This window comes from Phacochoerus africanus, chromosome 13, assembly GCF_016906955.1.
Source record: "Phacochoerus africanus isolate WHEZ1 chromosome 13, ROS_Pafr_v1, whole genome shotgun sequence".
NCBI lineage: Eukaryota > Metazoa > Chordata > Mammalia > Artiodactyla > Suidae > Phacochoerus > Phacochoerus africanus.
The window spans coordinates 201335-219977 of NC_062556.1; the positions used below are offsets into that span (position 1 = coordinate 201335).

At 41.9% G+C, this 18643-nt stretch overlaps 1 protein-coding gene across 1 annotated transcript in view; it reads left to right on the top strand.

Moving 5' to 3' along the window:
• The window catches only part of RNF17 (ring finger protein 17), a 118499-nt gene that overhangs the window by 22806 nt on the left and 77050 nt on the right, over nt 1–18643 (top strand). Inside the window, exons 7-10 of the mRNA XM_047756014.1 lie at nt 12959–13130; nt 13678–13754; nt 14018–14092; nt 17239–17540. Of these exons, the coding sequence (XP_047611970.1) occupies nt 12959–13130; nt 13678–13754; nt 14018–14092; nt 17239–17540 (626 nt within the window). The remainder of the gene's footprint in view (nt 1–12958; nt 13131–13677; nt 13755–14017; nt 14093–17238; nt 17541–18643) is intronic.

Sequence of the window (18643 nt, forward strand, 5' to 3'; positions counted from 1 at the left end):
CATCTTTTCAAGTTAGAGTTTTCATCTTTTCCAGATAGGTGCGCAGAGTGGGATCACTGGATCATATGGTAGCTGTATTTTTAGCTTTTGGAGAAACCTCCGTGCTGTTTTCTCTAACCACCAACAGTGTGGGAGAGTTCCCTGTTCTCTACATCTTCTCCAGCGTTTATTATTTGTAGACTTTGTTTTCTTTTAGCCACACTCGTGGCATGCAAAAGTTCATGGGCTAGGCATGGAACCCATGCTGTGGTTGCCCTCTGCTCCATGAATGCAACAACATCCAGTCCCTAACCTGCTGTATCACAAGGAAGCTTCCTGATAACTCATTGTAGTTTTTTTTTTTTTTTGTCTTTTTGCCATTTCTTGGGCCGCTCCCGCGGAATATGGAGGTTCCCAGGCTAGGGGTTGAATCGGAGCTGTAGCCACCGGCCTACACCAGACCCACAACAGCGAGGGATCCGAGCCGCGTCTGCGACCTACACCACAGCTCACGGCAACGCCGGACCCTTGACCCACTGAGCAAGGGCAGGGACCGAACCCTCAACCTCATGGTTCCCAGTCGGATTCGTTAACCACTGCGCCACGATGGGAACTCCAACTCATTGTAGTTTTGATTTTCATTTCTCCAATAATGAGTGATGCTGAGCATCTTTTCATTGCCTGTTGGACACCTGTTTGTCTTCTTTGGAGAAATGTTCATTTGGGTCTTCTGTCAGTGTTTTGGTTGGGTTATTTGGTTTTTCATATTGGGATGTATGAGCTGTTTGTATATTTTGGAAATTAAGCCCTTGGTCTCATTGTTTGCAAATATTTCCTGCCAGTCCACAGGTTGTCTTTTCATTCTGTTTATGGTTTCCTTTGTTATGCAAAAACTTGTAAGTTTGATTTGATCCCATTTGTTTCTTTTTGCTATTATTATTTTTTTTTTGCCTTGGAAGACTGGCCTAAGAAAACACTGCAACTGTGGCTTGCCTTTTCACTCTCCTGGTAGCAACCTTTAATCCAAAAAAGTTTTTAATTGATAAAATCTCTGTCATCCTTTTGTTGTTGTTGTTGTTGCCTCTGTTTTGGTGTCACATGTAAAAAATCATTGCAGAATCTGTATCACAAAGCTCTGCCACCCTGTTTCTTCTTCTGAGAGTTTCATAGTTTTAGCACTTACGTTTAGGTCTTTGAATCATTTTGAGCTAGTTTTTGTATACAGAGTAAGAGAAAGGTCCAACTTGATTCTTTCCCATGTGCATATCCAGTTTTCCTGGCACCGTTTGTTGAAAAGATGGTCTCTTCTCCGTTGAATGTTCTTGGCACTCTTGTCAAAATTCAGTCAATCAGTCAATCATAAGATGTGAAGATTTATTGCTGGGCTCTCTGTTCTATTCCACTGGCCTGTCGGTCCTTATGGCATTAGCACACTGTTTAGATAATGTGGCTTTGTAGCAAGTTTTGAAATCGGGATGTATCAACTCTCCAACTTTGTTCTTCTCTTTCAGGATTGTTTTGGAAGTCTGGGGCCCCTTGAGATCCCAAGTGACTTTGAGGATGAGTTTTTCTTTCTTTCTTTTTTTCTTTTTTTTTTTTTTTTTGTCTTTTTAGGGCCGCACCCGCAGCATATGGAGGTTCCCAGGCTAGGGGTCAAATTGGAGCTACAGCTGCCAGCCTGTGCCACAGCCACACCAGATCCAAGCCGTGCCTGCATCCTACACCACAGCTCATGGCAACGCCAGATCCTTAACCCACTGAGTGAGGCCAGGGATCACACCCACAACCTCACGGTTCCCAGTTGGATTTGTTTCTGCTGTGCCACGAGGGGAACGCCTAGGATGAGTTTTTCTATTCCGCCTGAGACACTATGGGGATTTTGATGGGGGTGGCTTTGAATTGTAGATCATTTGGGGGTATTGGTATCTTAATGATAGTTAAGTCATCAGCTCATGAGCATGGGAGCTCTTTCCATTTATCTTGTGGTCTTGCTGTGTAGTGTACAAGCCTTTGCCTCCTTGGTTATGGTTATTCCTAAGCATATTCTTATTTCTATTATTGTTTTCTGAATTTTCAGACTGTTCATTGTTGGTGTGTAGAAATGCATCTGATTTTTTGTATGTTGATTTTGTATCATACATCTTTGCTGAATTCCTTTATTAGACCTACTAGTATTTTTGTGGCGTCTTTTGGGTTTTGTACCTGTAAGATCGTGTCATCTGCAGAAAGGTCATTTTACTACTTTTTGCCAGTTTGAATCGCTTTTATGTCTTTTTCTTGCCTAGTTACTCTGGCTAGGGCTTATAATAGTATGTTAAATGGCAGTGGCAGAACCTCACATCCTTTTCTTGTTACTGTTCTTAGAAGAGCTGTCGTTTTTTCATCAGGAAATGTAGTGTTAGCTGTTGATACAGTTTCCCTCAATACCCACTTTGGGTGTTTTTACAAGAAACAATGTTGAAGTATATCAAATCCTTTTTCTGTTATATGAGAGAATGAAGTGGGAGTTTTACTTCTTTCTGTTAATGTGGTATATGACACTATCGATATCCATATGCTGAATCATCCTTCATTCCAGGAATGAATCCCACTTGGCAGGACATATTATTTTTTTGCTGTGCTGTTGACTGAATTTGCTAGTATTTTGTTGAGGATGTTGCATTAATACTTGTGAGAGACATTAGGTGTGTAGTTTTCTTGTAGTGTTTGATATGACTTTGGTGTCTGGGTAATGCCGACCTCATAGAATGAGTTAGGAAGTGTTTTCCCTGGCTTTTCAATCTTCCTCCAACCCTTCCAAAAATTGGTATTAATTCTTCATTTAGTATGTGGTAGAAATCACTAGTGAAGCTATCTGGTCCAGGGATTTGCTTGTGGGGGAAGGTTTTTGAGCACTGATAAAATCTCTTTAGTTTTTATTGGTCTGCTCAGATTTTCTCTTTCTTCATGTTTCAGTCTTGGTAGGTGGTGTCTTTCTAGGAAATTGTCTTTTTCATCTAGATTATCCAATTTCTTGGCATACAGTTATTCATGGTACTCTCTTCAAATTCTTTTTGTTTCTGTAAAATTAGCCTATGCCTTCCTTCTATTTTGTTTTAGTAAGTTAATTCTTCTCTTGTTTTCCCAGACAGTGTACCTTAAAGTGGTCATTGTTGATTTTTTTTCCAAGAATCAACTTTTGGTTTCACTGATTTTTCTCTATTCCCCTATTTTCTATTTATTTTCATGCTGATCTTATGTCTTCCTTCAGCTTTGGGTTTAGTTTGTTCTCTTCTAGTTCCTAAGGTGTGGAGTTAGGTTGTTGGTTTGCCATACCTTTTTTTTTTTTTTTTTTGGCTGCACCCAGAGCATGCAAAAGTTTCCAGGCTGGGGATTGATCCTGTGCCACAGCAGTGACCCAAGCTACTGCAGTGACAATGCTGGATCCTTAATCTGGAGCGCCACAGGAGAATTCCTGCCGTACCTTTTGTAATGTGTTTAAATGTATTTCTGTGTATTTCTCTTTCAGCTCTTCTTTCACTGCATCCCATAAATTTTGATGTTTTGTGTGTAGGGTGGGGGTTGTGTGTTTATTTCACTTTGATCCATTTGTGTTTCCGAGTATCTTAATTTCCACATATTAATTTTCCAGTTTCCTTCTGTTAATGATTTCTAGTTTCATCTATTGTCATTAGAAAAGGTTACATTGTATACTTCCAGTCTTTTCAAATGTATAAAGACTCTTTTTTTGACCTAACATGTGATCTAACTGGAGAATGCTTCCTGTATGCTGGAGGAAAATGTGTGTTGTCTGTTGGTGCATGGAGTGGTCTTTTTATGTTTGGTCCAGTTGGTCTATAATGTTGTTTAAGCAATCTCTTTGCGTCTTGAGATTTTGTCCTGTTTTCTGCTCACTATTAACAATGTAGGATATTGAAGTCCCCACCTAAAATTGCTGTGCTTTCTATCTCATCTTTATCAATGTTTGCATCATATATTTTGGGCCTGTGATGTTTGGTACACAGGTATTTATAATCGTTTCATCTTATGGTTGAATTGACTCTTTGATCAGTATATAGTATCCTTCTCTGTCTTATAACAGTGTCTGTTTGCCTGAAACTCGTAGAGCCGCTCTCGTTCTCTTTAGTTACTGTTTGCATAGAATATAGCTTTCTATCCACTTACCTTTCAACCTGTGTTTGTCTTTAGATTGAAAGTGAGTCTCTTATAGACCTGACTATATGCTGTCACTTAAAAAAGACTTGGGGAGTTCCCGTCGTGGCGCAGTGGTTAACGAATCCGACTAGGAACCATGAGGTTGCGGGTTCGGTCCCTGCCCTTGCTCAGTGGGTTAACGATCCGGCATTGCCGTGAGCTGTGGTGTAGGTCGCAGACGAGGCTCGGATCCCGCGTTGCTGTGGCTCTGGCGTAGGCCGGAGGCTACAGCTCCGATTCAACCCCTAGCCTGGGAACCTCCATATGCCGCGGGAGCGACCCAAGAAATAGCAACAACAACAACAACAACAAAAGACAAAAGACAAATAAATAAATAAATAAATAAATAAGACTTTGCTTCCACTCTGTGCCTTTTGATTTGGAAGTTTAATCCTTTAGTTTTTTGGGTTTTTTTTGGCTGCACACATGGCAGATGGAAGTTCTCAGTCCAGGGATCAAATCAGAGCCACAGCTGCAACCTAAACCACAGCTGCTGCAAACGAAGGATCCTTAACCCATTGCATCACAGCGGGAACACGTAATCCTTTACATGTAAAGTAATTACTAAGAAATTGTTGCTTGTTTTCAATATGTCTAATAGCTTTTTTGTCATTAATTTCCTCTGTTACTACCTTCTTTTGTGTTTACTTGATTTTGGTGTGGCAGTGCATTTTGATTCTCCTGTCATTTTTCTTTTTTGCATGTTCTGTAGTTAAGTTTTTTGTGGTTATCATGGGATTACAGATAACATCCCACAGTTATAATAATCTGTTTTGAATTGAAGCCAGCATAACTGAATTGCACAAAAACCTCTACTCCTTTATCTTCCCAACCCTTCATGTTTTGTAGTCATCATTGCACCTTAGACGTGAACATAGCTTCATAGTTACTTTATGTCCTTGTTCTTTAAATCCTATGGAAAATAGAGTCATGACCCAAAATTAAAATAATCATACATTTTATATTTGCCTGTATATTTGTTACCTTTTCCAGGGATATATATCTTCGTATGGCTTTGAGTTATTCTCTAGCTTCCTTTCTTTCTTTTTTTTTTTTTTTCTTTTTATGTCTGCACTTGGAGCATATGTAAGTTTCCAGGCTAGGGGTCGAACCAGTGCTACAGCTGCAGGCCTCTGCCACAGCCATGGCAGCACCACATCCAAGCCACATCTGTGACCTGTGCCACAGCTTGTGGCAACGCTAGAACCGTAGCCCACTGAGTGAGGCTGGGATTGAACCTTCGTCCTCACAGTAGCTTCCTTTTTTTTATCTGAAGTACTCCCTTTAGCATTCCTTGTAGGACAGACAGATTGGTGCTGAACTCACTCAGCCTTTCTTTTTTTTATATTTTTTTATTTTATTTTATTTTATTTTTTTGCTATTTCTTGGGCCGCTCCCGAGGCATATGGAGGTTCCCATGCTAGGGGTCGAATCGGAGCTGTAGCCTCCGGCCTACGCCAGAGCCACAGCAACGCAGGATCCGAGCTGTGTCTGCAACCTACACCACAGCTCACGGCAACGCCGGATCGTTAACCCACTGAGCAAGGGCAGGGACCGAACCCGCAACCTCATGGTTCCTAGTCGGATTCGTTAACCACTGCGCCACGACGAGAACTCCCTCTTTTTTTTTTTAATTCAGTGAATTTTATTATGTTTATAGTTGTACAACCATCATCACAACCTAATTTTACATTTCCATCCCAAACCCCCACCCCGTCCCTCACCCCCGCCCCTGCAACCTGTTTCCTTTGGTAACCATAAGTTTTTCAAAGTCCATGAGTCAGTTTCCGTTATGCAAATAAGTTCATTGTATCTTTTTTAGATTTGACATATGACTGATACCATATGACATTTGTGTCTGTCTTTCTTCAATTAGCCTGATAATTTCTAGATCCATCGGTGTTGCTGAAAATGTCATTATTTCATTCCTTTTTGTGGCTGAGTAATATTCCATTGTTACACGTACCACATCTTTATCCACTCCTCTGTCAGTGGCCATTTAGATTGTTTCCATGTCTTGGTTGTTGTATATAGTGCTGCAATGAACACTGGAGTATGTGTATCTTTTTGAGTTATGGTCTTCTTTGAATAGATGCCCAGGAGTGGGATTGCTGGATCACATGGTAATTCTATTTTTAGTTTTTTGAAGGCACGCCATACTGTTTTCCATAGTGCTTGCACCAGTATACATTTCCACCAACAGTGTAAGAGGGTTCCCGTTTCTCCACACCCTCTCCAGCATTTGTTGTTTGTAGACTTTTTCATGATGACCATTCTGGCTGGTGTAAGGTGGTACCTCATAGTAGTTTTGATTTGCATTTTGCTAATAATTAGTGATGTTGAACATCTTTTCATGTGTGTTTTGGCTATCTGTATGTCTTCCTTGGAGAACTGTCTCTTTAGATCTTTTGCCCATTTTTTTCATGGGGTTGTTTGTTTTGTTGGTATTAAGCCACAGGAAGTGTTTATATATTTTGGAGATGAGTCCCTTGTCAGTCACTTCATTTGAAAATACTTTCTCCAATTCTGTGGATTTTCTTTTTGGGTTTTTTTTTTTTTAGGTTTTTCTCTGCTATGCAAAAACTTTTCAATTTAATTGGGTCCCATTTGTTTATTTTTCTTTTTATTGTCATTATGAGGTGAATCTGAGAAGATGCTCCTGTGGTTTATGTAAGAGTGTTTGGTCTATGTTTTCCTTGAAGAGTTTTATAGTATCTGGTCTTCAGTTTAGGTCTTTAATCCATTTTGAGTTTATTTTTGTGTATGATTAGGGAGTGTTGTAATTTCATTCTTTTACACATAGCAGCACTTATTGAAGGGGCTGTCTTTTCTCCATTGTATATTCTTGCCTCCTTTGTCATAGATTAGTTGACTGTAGGTGCGTGGGTTTAATTCTGGGCTTTCTATACTGGTCCACTGATCTGTTTTTCTGTTTTTGTGCCAACACCATGCTGTTTTGATGGCTGCAGCTTTGTAGTATAATCTGAGGGAAGGGAGTCTGAGTCCTCCAGCTCCATTTTTCTTTCTCAGGATTGCTTTGGCTATTATGGGTCTTTTGTGCTTCCAAACAAACTTTAAAATATTTTGTTCTAGTTTTGTGAAAAATGCCACTGGTAGTTTGATGGGGGTTACATCAGATCTGTCATCTTGACAATATTGATTCTTCCAGTCCACAAATGTATATTTTTCCATATGTGTCATCTTTGATTTCTTTAATGAGCATCTTAAAGTTTTCAGAGTACAGGTCTTCTGTCTCTTTAGGTAGGTTTATTCCTAGGTATTTTATTTGTTCTGATGTGATGGTAAATGGGATTGTTTCCCTAATTTCTCTTTCTGATCTTTTGTTATTAGCATATAGAAATGCATTTGGTTTCTGTGTATTAATTTTGCATCCTGCAACTTTACCAGGTCCATTGATGTGCTCTAACAGTTTTCATTATGGCATCTTTAGGATTTTCTAGGTATACTATCACGGCATCTGCAAGCAGTGATAGTTTTACTTCTTCCTTTCCAAGGATTGCTTTTTCCTGTTCGTATTCCATGGATTGCTTTTTCCTATTTGTGTGTGTATCTCTTGTAGATTTTTGGTTTACAGTTACCATGAAGTTTTGATATAGAAGTGTCTCTCTCCACTCCCCACCCATACACACACACACACACACACACGATTTTTTTTAAGTTGTTGGTTCCTTAATTGCAAATGCATCTGCAGTATCCCACATTTGTACCCTCCTCTTCTCACAGTTTCTGGTTTAGGGAATATATTTGCGTGTGGATTATTTGCTACCTTTACTATATGTTTGCCTTTACTGGTGAGCCTTGTCATTTGTAGTACTTTTGTTTCTAGTTGTGGCCTTTTCTTTTCCACCTAGAGAAGTTCTTTGGTATTTGTTGTAAAGCTGGTTTAGTGTTGCTAAATTCTCTTAGCTTTTGCTTGTTTGTAAAGCTTTTTATTTCTCCTTCCAATCTGAATGAGAGCCTTGCTGGGTAGAGTACTCTTGGTTGTAGGTTTTTTCATCACTTCAGGTATATTGTGCTGCTCCCTTCTGGCTTACTGAATTTCTGCTGAAAAATCAGCGAGTAACCTTGTCCAGGTTCCCTTATATGTTACTTGTTTTTTTTCCCTGGCTGCTTTCATTGTTTTCTCTGTCTTTAGTTTTGGTCAATTTGGTTAATATGTATCTTGGGTTTATTGTATATGGTTCTCGTTGTACCTCCTGGATTTCAGTAAGTGATTCCTTTCCCATGTTAGGGAAGTTTTTAGCTGTCATCTCTTCAGACATTTTCTCTGGCCCTTTCTCTGTCTCTCCTTCTGGCACGCCTTATAATATGGACGTTGGTGTGTTTAAAGTTGTCCCAGAGTTCTCTGAGACTTTCTTCATTTCTTTCCAAGCTTTTTTCTCTGTTCTGCTTCAGTGATTTTCTCCAGTCTGTCTTCCACCTCACTTATTCGTTATTCTGCCTTCCATATTCTGCTGTTGGTTCCTTCTAGTGAATTTTTTATTTTTTATTTTTTGTCTTTTTGCCTTTTCTAGGGCCGCTCCCTCGGCATATGGAGGTTCCCAGGCTAGGGGTCTAATTGGAGATGGCAGGAGGGGTGATTATGAGATATTGGCAACCCTGTACCCACTGGGTGGGTGGCCCAGGCTGGAAAGTAACTATATCACAGAGGCTCACCCAAAGGAGCGAGTTCCGAGCCCCACACCAGCTTCCCACACCAGGGGGTCTGGCACTGGGAGGAGGAGCTGCTGAAGCATTTAGCGTTAAGAGTCAGTGGGGCCTGTGCGCAGGAGCTCCATGGGACTGGGGGGAACAGACTCCCCTCTTTGTTGTTGTCTTTTTAGGGCCACACCCACAGGATGTGGAGGTCCCCAGGTTAGGGTTGAATTGAGGCTGTAGCTGCTGGCCTCCACCACAGCCGCAGCAGTGCCCAGATCTCGGCCATGTCTGCGCTACACCGTAGCTTATGGCAACGCCAGAACCTTAACCCACTGAGCATAGCCAAGCTGCATCCTTATGGGTCCTTTCCACGGCGCCACAAGGGGAACTCCAGAGACCCCATTCTTAAAAGGCGCACACAGACTTTGACATGCACTGGGTCCCAGGGCAAAGCAGAGGCTCCATAGGAATCTGGGTCAGACATGACTGCAGTTCTTGGAGGACCTCCTGGGAAAACAGGGGGTGACTGTGGCTCATTGTGGGGAAAGGACATTGGGGGCAAAGGTCTCAGCAATAATCATCAGCATGTGCTCCTTTAGAGGTGGCCGTTCTGGAAAAACCTGGCTCCACCCATGAGGGCTGAGAAGCCCCAAGGCCACACAACAAACCGGGTGGGAACCCAGCCCCACTCTCAGCAAACAGGCTGCCTAAAGACCCCCACAATCACGGAGCCACCTCTAATCACACCCAGAGACAAAGCCCCACCAGCCAGAGGGATAAGAATCAGCTCCACCTTCCAGTAGGCAGGCACCAGTCCCTCCCAACAGGAAGCCTGCAGCAAAAGCCCCCGTACCAACTACAGCCACAAAAGGGGCAGACTTCAGAAGCAAGAGAGGCTAAAACCCTATTGTCTGCAAACAGGAGACCACGCCAAAAATCTACACAAAATGAAAAGGCAGAGATTTATGACTCAAATGAAGGAACAAGGAAAAAAACCCAGAAAAATAGCTGAGTGACCCGGAGATTACCAACCTCCATAAAAAAGACTTTAGACTATTGATAGTAAAGATGATTCAAGATCTTGGAAATAAACTGGAGACAAAGAATGATAAATTACAATGAATACTGAACAAAATAGAAAATTTAAAGATTAAGCAAGCAGAGATGCAAAATACAATAACTGTAATAAAAAAAAAATTCACTAAGGAGTTCCCGTCGTGGCGCAGTGGTTAACGAGTCTGACTAGAAACCATGATGTTGCAGGTTCAATCCCTGGCCTTGCTCAGTGGGTTAAGGATCCAGCGTTGCCGTGAGCTGTGGTGTAGGTTGCAGATGTGGCTTGGATCCCGGGTTGCTGTGGCTGTGGTGTAGGCCGGTGGCTACAGCTCCGATTCAACCCCTATCCTGGGAATCTCCATATGCCACAGGAGCAGCCCCTAGAAAAGGCAAAAAAAAAAAAATGAAATCTTGCCAATCTTACAGATGCAGAGAACAGATTGGTGGTTGCCAGAGGTAAGGAATGAGGGAGCGGGTGAAATCTGTAAGAGAGGCAGAAGGTACAAACTTCCAGGTACAGAGTAAGTCACGAGGCTGTAATGCACAGCAAGGTGACGATAGTTGATGTTGCCGTGTTGCGTGTTTGAGAGTTACTAAGAGTAGATCTTGAAAGTCCTCGTCACAGAACAAATTCTGTAACCGTGTATGGTGATGGATGTTAACTAACCAGACTTACTATAGTGATCATTTTGCAGTATATGCAGATAACAATTCATAATGTCGTACACCTGAAAATAAATGTAAATAAACCTCAATTTTTTTTTTGTCTTTTTGCCGTTTCTTGGGCCGCTCCCGTGGCATATGGAGGTTCCCAGGCTAGGGGTCCAATCGGAGTTGTATCCGCCAGCCTACGCCAGAGCCACAGCAATGCCGGATCCAAGCCACCTCTGCAACCTACGCCACAGCTCACGGCAATGCCAGATCCTTAACCCCCTGAGTGAGGCCAGGGATCAAACCCACAACCTCATGGTTCCTAGTCGGATTCATTAACCACTGAGGCACGAGGGAACTCCGATAAACCTCAATTTTTAAAAATAAGAATTTTTAAACTACAGAATTAGCAGGTTAAGGATCTGTTGTTGTCAGTGCTATGGCTGAGGTTGCTGCTGGGGCCTGTGTTTGAATCCTGGCCCCAGAATTTCCACATGCTGGAGGTATAGCCCCCCAAAATTAAATTTTTTGAAAAAAGCATCAACTCTCCCAGTCCTTGCAGACTGTTTACCCATGCGGTTGAGTCTTCGGGTCAACCTCAGTGAAGGCTTAAGTTATTCTCAGGTATCTTCTGTACATGCATCTTGCTTGGGTCTGAGTATGGTTTTTTCTTATTCCTTTGTATTCACAGCTGCTTTAAAATACTTTAATTTCCAAAGCACCTCACCCCAGCTTTTCCTGTGAGCCTCACTGGGTTGCTGCCTGCCTTCATCTGTACTCTCCTGCTAGAGCATCCTCAGCCATTAGTCTATCTGCAGGCTTCCCGAGTTGTCCTGGTTCCTCTCGCTGCTTTAGTTCCACATTAGGTGAAACAGTTCTTCAGGCAGCCTCTAGACAAGTTAGGACGTCGCAGATAAGGTCTGCCGTGCTCCCCTGGTTTGGAGGGAGGGAACTAGGGACTGTGCTGCTGCCTCCAGACCAAGACTCCCGTGCTGAGGAGGAGGGTCTGGTCAGGAACAGGTGAAGTGAAAACACCAGTTTCCTACTAACTTGAATGTATATTTTTCTCCGTTGCCTATTTGCTCGGTTCCTGTATACCTTTTCCCATTCTCCAGAGTCCTACAAGATTGTTTTAAACAGTTGTTGGCTGTTGTTTGACATTTGTGGTGGGGAATGAAGGCTTAGTGTTTCTTGGTCATTTCACTGATGCCACTCGATGGGAATGGTTATTTTGGGAATCATACTGGAAGTTTTCAAAATGATCATCTGTCCTCTAAAGAAATGATTTTCAGGGAGTTCCCATTGTGGTGCAGCAGAAACAAACCTGACTGGTATCCATGAGGATTCTAGGCCTTGCTCAGTGGTTCAAGGATCCTGCATTGCTGTGAGCTGTGGTGTAGGTCACAGACGTGGCTCACATCCAGCATTGCTGGGGCCGTGGTGTACTCTAGCAGCTGTAGCTCCAATTAGACCCCTAGCCTGGGAACTTCCATATTCTGGCGGTGCAGCCCTAAAAAATGATTTTCAGGAGTCTCTTGCTGGCTTAGCAGTTAAGGATCTGGTATCACTGCTGTGACACAGGTTCGATCCCTGGCCTGAGAACTTGTGCATGCTAAGGGCACAGCACCCCCCCCCCCCAAAAAAAAAAGAGAAATGATTTTTAGAGTATATGTCTAATTACTGAAAGTTGTTTGGAGTACTTAACCTTCGGAGCCTGGATCACATTCTTAGTACTCTTCAGTGTGGCAAACTCTCCTTTTTTGAGGCCAGATTTGATTTTGATAAAATCATTTTATTCACTTATTTGATGAATAAAATGAGCAAGTTGGACACAACAGTTTTTGGCACAGAATATCTTCATTGCTCTAATAAAGTAATTCTACTGTAGGCCCAGAAGAACTGAGTAATGAGGTAGGAGTAATGAAGCAATAACTCTAAGCTTTTTGAGTGATGACTTTGAAGATGATAATTAGTCGATACCTAAGTTTGAGTTTGGCAAAGTCTATTTTTAAAATCTCATTTTTAGTTTGAGTACTGTGTATCTGCTTATGGAAATTTTCTAATGTGCAGCTAGGTCCTTGTGAGGAATAAATACAGGTGTGTGTTTGTAACGGCACATGTGACCGCGGGGTGGCCAGAATTTCTCTTTTAGAAATGGTGGCGTTGTTTAGGATCTCTCTCAGCTCCGCAGTTCGGTGACGTAACTCTGTGCTTCTACAAAATTTACTTTTTCTTTAGTTCATATGTGCATAGCTTTCAATTATAATAGATTTCAGTTCACTTGAGTGTCTCCTTTAACCATGTTATATCATTTATGCACAAACAGTAGTGAAATTACCTTTTTGATACTGCTGATCTACTATAAATTTACTTTCATAAAAATGTTTATGCAATACTGAACAATAGCTTTATCTTGAAGGAAAAAGAACCTGTGTAAAGAAGTAATGAGAAATACAGATGCTTATTTATCAAATGTTACAATGGCTAAAAGCTACATCGAAGTGAAAAAAAATGATTTGGATGCAGCTATGAAGATAGCAAGAGAATTGAAATTGGCACCTTCTCTGAGGACATACTGTGACTTGAATCAGGTACTGTTAGTAGTTCACAATGTGGGTTGTCTCTGTGGCAGCTTATTTTACCTACTACGGAATATGATGTTTAAGACCTTTTTTTTTTTTTTTTTGTCTTGTTAGGGCTGCACTTGCAGCATAGGCAGGTTCCCAGGCTGGGGGGTCAAGTTGGTCTACACCATACCAACAACACCAGATCCGAGCCGCATCTGCGACCTACACCACAGCTCACAGCAATGTCAGATCCCTAACCCACTGAACAAGGCCAGGGATTGAACCCACATCCTCATGGATGCTAGTTGGGTTTGTAGCCACTAAGCCACGACAGGAACTCCTGTTACCGGTTAACACGTGTCGTCAAAAGATTCCAAACTCGTTTGGGGGAGAAGGCCATGAACACTGCTTGCAACCCTCCCTCTACTTTTGCCTAAAAATCAAACCTTGAGCATGTGAATCCATGAGACACCTGAGGGTACAGTTTTCTTTCTAAAATCTTCCTCTGTTTCAACGGTATTTATAATGAAATAAAATGCACATGCGAATGATATTTCTCTATTGATTCTAGATTATACGGACTTTGAAGTTAACTTTCGAGAGTGAACTGTCACACGTTACCTCTCTAAAACTGAGGAACTCTCCCAAGTAAGTTATAATTCAGAAGAACATGATAATTAAGTATAAAATGTATTAGAGTCTAGATTTATTAAAATAGCAATTATAAATTGAAAATCGGGGTTAAAAAATGTTTCCCAGGTTAGTAACCAAATTAAAATGAGTGTAATTTATGATAAATTATGAATTTATTTACATATGCTTTTTCAGAGCTTTTAATGTTCACAGCTGATTTTTATTGAAAATAATCAACTTGATTTAGAACATTTTTTATGCTAAGTTTTTAATTTTAGGTTGAATATGAATTGCAGTGAGATCATCTGTATGTTCGACAATGTGGGAAAGATTGAATTTGAGGACTCTACAAAGTAAGTATTTTTAAGAATGGCAGCATGCCTGAAGTGTCTGACATGGCCTAAGGGGCAGAAATAATATTTAAGGGACAAAAAAATTGGTGTTTAGCACTTATGATTAAAAAGTTGAAAATAATATAAAGGGAAAAAATGTTTTCTATCAGTTAAATTCTGCGTAAAATGTGGCAGAGTTAAAAGGCCTTGAAGAATCAGTATTCGGTGATATGCGTCTGTGGCATCTCTGAGATTGATTCGTTCGGCCAGCACTGAACACGGCTTTGGGCTGGGCACTCACCCTGCGTCTTGAGGCTTGTGCAGAGAAGGCACACTCGGCAGAGAGTACCACGTGCAAATGATAAAGTACACGATGGCTATGGACATGGTGTGTGCAGAATTTAAGGGAGATGCGAAGGAAGAGAAGAGTCCGTTCTTTGTGGTGGGGGTAATGGGACTTGGAAAGAGGTGATTTTATTTTCCGTCATCCATGAAAAATGAGGAGCCGTTGGAAAGGAGGACAAGAGGGAGGCAGGCATCTTAGCAGAAAGAAGTGTGTGGGCAGTGAGATGACATACTACATTTAGGAAACTTCATGCATCATTCCACATGGCAGAGCATACGTAGAAGCTAAATCCTAAAGCCTTTGCATGCTACTTGGGGGTATTTGAACTTTCTTTCCTATATCTGTGCTATCCTGTATGGTGGCTGCTAACCACATGTGGTCATTTAAATTTACATATAAATTAATTAAAACTCAAATGAAAATTCCATTCTTTGGTGGCACTAGCTACATTTCAGGTGATCAGCAGCCCTGTTTGGTTAGTGGCTATTATATTGGAGTGTGCAGCACAATTTCATTATCACAGACGTTGGCTGTGTGTGCTGAAACTTGAGGAGAGGTTCTGGACTTGGTTCTTGGCTTAGGAGTAGTCAGAATGTAAAAGTGTAGAAACCCTTAAAAGGAAAGAAGTTTATTCAGGATTGTAGGTGACACGACTCCTGGAGAAATGGGGAACTCGTGCAGGTTGGGCCCACAGCCTTTGAAGCTCAGAAACAGACGTGAGCGATCCACTCTAAGCCGGGTAAGCTCGGGTAAACCAAGTTCACAAAACTGACATAGGGTCAGAATGCCTGTTTGTTTGTTTGTTTGTTTTGTCTTTTTGCCTTTTCTAGGGCCGCTCCCTCGGCATATGGAGGTTCCCAGGCTAGGGGTCAAATCGGAGCTGTAGCCACCGGCCTACACCACAGCCACAGCAACGTGGAATCCAAGCCGCGTCTGCGACCTACACCACAGCTCATGGCAATTCTGGATCCTTAACCCACTGAGCAAGGCCAGGGACCGAACCCGCAACTTCACGGTTCCTGGTCAGATTCGTTAACCACTGCGCCACGACGGGAATTCCCAGAATGCCGGTTTTTTAACTTTAGGGGCAAATATAATTGCCACAGGGACTAGAATATTTATATTGTCATTCTTTTCCAGTATGCAGACAGACACAAGAAGCCAACTCATCAGAAGGTGCTTTGTTTGCAGTCTTTTTGGAATAAGAGAATAAGATTTATCAAATTGCTGAACAGCATTAGTTCTAGAGAGCCTGCTCCATTTCTTGACCCCAGGGGGAGACCTTGCCAAAGGCCTGGATGACCAGTCCCTTGGCTCAAGTCATCTTCCCCCCAGACCAGAGCCCTGGCCCCATCTGCCCATCACGTGACTTTCTGCAGTTTTGTGGATAATCATCCTTTCCAGTCGGTGCACTTGTCTGCATACTGTCGTGACCTGAATGTGGTTTCCATCAAATACTTTTGATACCAAAAGCTATTCTGCCTCTTTAAGAGGGTAGTGATCTGGCTTGGTTTTAAAGTTAACTCAGAAGAGTCTTTTAAGTTTCTTTCTGGGTTTTGGGGAAAGTATCTCTGTGACCTGACTCAACCTGTTACAGCTGATAATTAAAGCAGGGGTTTGCCCAGTGATAGTGTGGAAGCAGGTTAAGGACAGTGCCCTGGAAAAATACTAAATTTTAGGATAGGGAGAGGGTGACATGAAAAAAACAAAGAAAACTGACAGGCACGGGAGAGAGAGGTGTTCTGGAAGTTGGAGCAGAAGCTTATGCGCCTGGGGTCGGTGAACCATGTCAAGTGTCTGAGTAAGGGTGGGTAAGCGTTGTAACAGAGAGATGTCTGCATTACAAAGTTGTCTGTGTGTGTATCTTTAGAAGGTGTTGGGACCTTAGTCACTGTGTACTAAGAGGCAGATGAGATAGGGCATTGTTGAATCTAGTTGGCCTTGTAGGCTCTTACTTCTGAAATGGCTTTTCTTCTTTTTTTCTTCTGGCTGCATTGGTGGCACATGGAAGTTCTTGGGACAGGGATCAAACCCGAGCCATAGCAATAACCTGAGCCACAGCAGTGACAGCGCCAGATCCTTTACCTGCTGGGCCACCAGGGAACTCCTGAAAAGGTTTCTTAAATAATGATCCGTAAAGAAGCTAAATCTGTCATGGGTTAATAAAATAAAAGCTTTTGAAACTCAATCTCATTTCTTAGATAGAATTTCTATCAAAGATATTTCTATCACCTTGTAGATTTGATAGTCGGTCTCTGAGTGGATTTGTGAAGAAGATAGAAAAATACAGAATAAACAGTCACCTGTAGGTTAGTGGCTATTGAATAGTCCTACCCGAAGGATTCAGACCAATGGGGACTTTTAGCCTAGATGGAGGTTTCGAGTAACTTGCTCAGGATTGTATCCCTCACTGCCTCTTACAGTTTGTTTATTTGGGATTCTTTCAGGCTGCACTTGAGGAATGCGGGAGTTCCTGGACAGGGATTGAACCCATGCCACATCAGTGCAACCCAAGTCGCTGCAGTGACAACACTGGATTCTTAACCTGCTGCACCACAAGGGAACTCCCTTACACTTTATTTTTAAGCCAGTAAATTAAAACTAGGAATAACCTTAATGATAATTTAAAGTAAAAATTACTGGATTTTATTGTGTAAATTTAAACATCAATAAAGCTGTTGGAAAAAATACCCATGAGATACCTATTCAGCTTTAACTCTTTGTGTCACAGTATTAATTGTCATGTGGAAAGGAAATGGTTTTAAGGTAGATATAAAATATTTATGAAATGATTTAAAGTAGCCTCTATATTTTTAAACAGATACGATCCTCAAAAAACAGAGATCGGACAGAATGTTCAAAAGAAATATAATCATGAAAAGGAATTTTCTTACAGTGGTACATACCCACTAGAAAAGAAAAAGGTTGACATTTCTGCTCTAACTACTGAAGCCCCACTAGCTCCTTTGCAATGGGAAACCGGTGATGTGCATTTAGAATCACAGAACTTGCAGCCCCTGAAAGAGGTTGTACCGCCGTCCTCGAAAACCATTGCTGCTCTGCCTCAGATGGAATCTAGCCCTGATGTAATAATTGAAGAGATTATTGAAGAAAACCTGGAAAGTGAGTAAAAATACAAAATTAGAATTAGAAGCAAAGTTAGTACCGTTTTGTCCCATACTTAACAATCTCAAGTATCTCCCATACTTGCCGTTATCTCACACCTCATGATGAGTTAACACTTGTTGATTATAGGCACCTGCTTTTGCAGTTTCCAAAGTCAGGATAATTTTTATTTTTAATGCCATATGTAGCTAAATTCTAGTATTTGGCCTAGGGTATTTGACCTTTGAATGTTCTACACATACGTCTCTATAAAGGAAGAAAGTACCATAAATAAACGAGATAGTGGTAGGGGCAGTCTCATGACTTTCTGCTTCAGTGTGAGAACAGCATCTCTTAGATCTCTGTTGTGAGAGTGGAACCGTCACGAATAAGATAACATCTATTTGGAGATTTTTTTTTTGTCTTTTTTTTGCTATTTCTTTGGGCCGCTCCCGTGGCACATGGAGGATCCCAGGCTAGGGGTCTAATCGGAGCCGCAACCCCCCGGCCTACGCCAGAGCCACAGCAACGCAGGATCCGAGCCACGTCTGCAACCTACACCACAGCTCACGGCAACGCCGGATCCTTAACCCACCGAGCAAGGGCAGGGACCGAACCCGAAACCTCATGGTTCCTAGTCGGATTCGTCAACCACTGTGCCACGACGGAAACTCCTATTTGGTAATATTTTGATGTATTATAATTGTTGAGATTTCCAGTACTGGTACTCTCCCCATCAACAGCAGCGTGTGATACTATCGGCTGTTGTTACAGTATCAGTTTGCTTGAGGATCTTTTTCAAGATCTGCATGGTTTTCTCCTCACTCTACTCCCAATCGGTTTCATTGGTTAACTTTCTAGGACTTCCCCCCCCCCGCCCCCTCCCCCCCCTCCCCCGACTGTGCCTGCAGCATACAGAATTTCCTGGGCCAGAGATCGAACATGAGCCACAGCAATGACAGTGCCAGATCCCTAACCCGCTGACCCACCAGGGAGCTCCCAGAATAGTACTTTGAATACCAAGAAAAGGACATGCTGTTTTCTCTCATTTCTATGGTATTATTAATATCACTGATCATCTTAGCAAGTTAAGAAAACTATCAGGACTTTGCTGATACAAG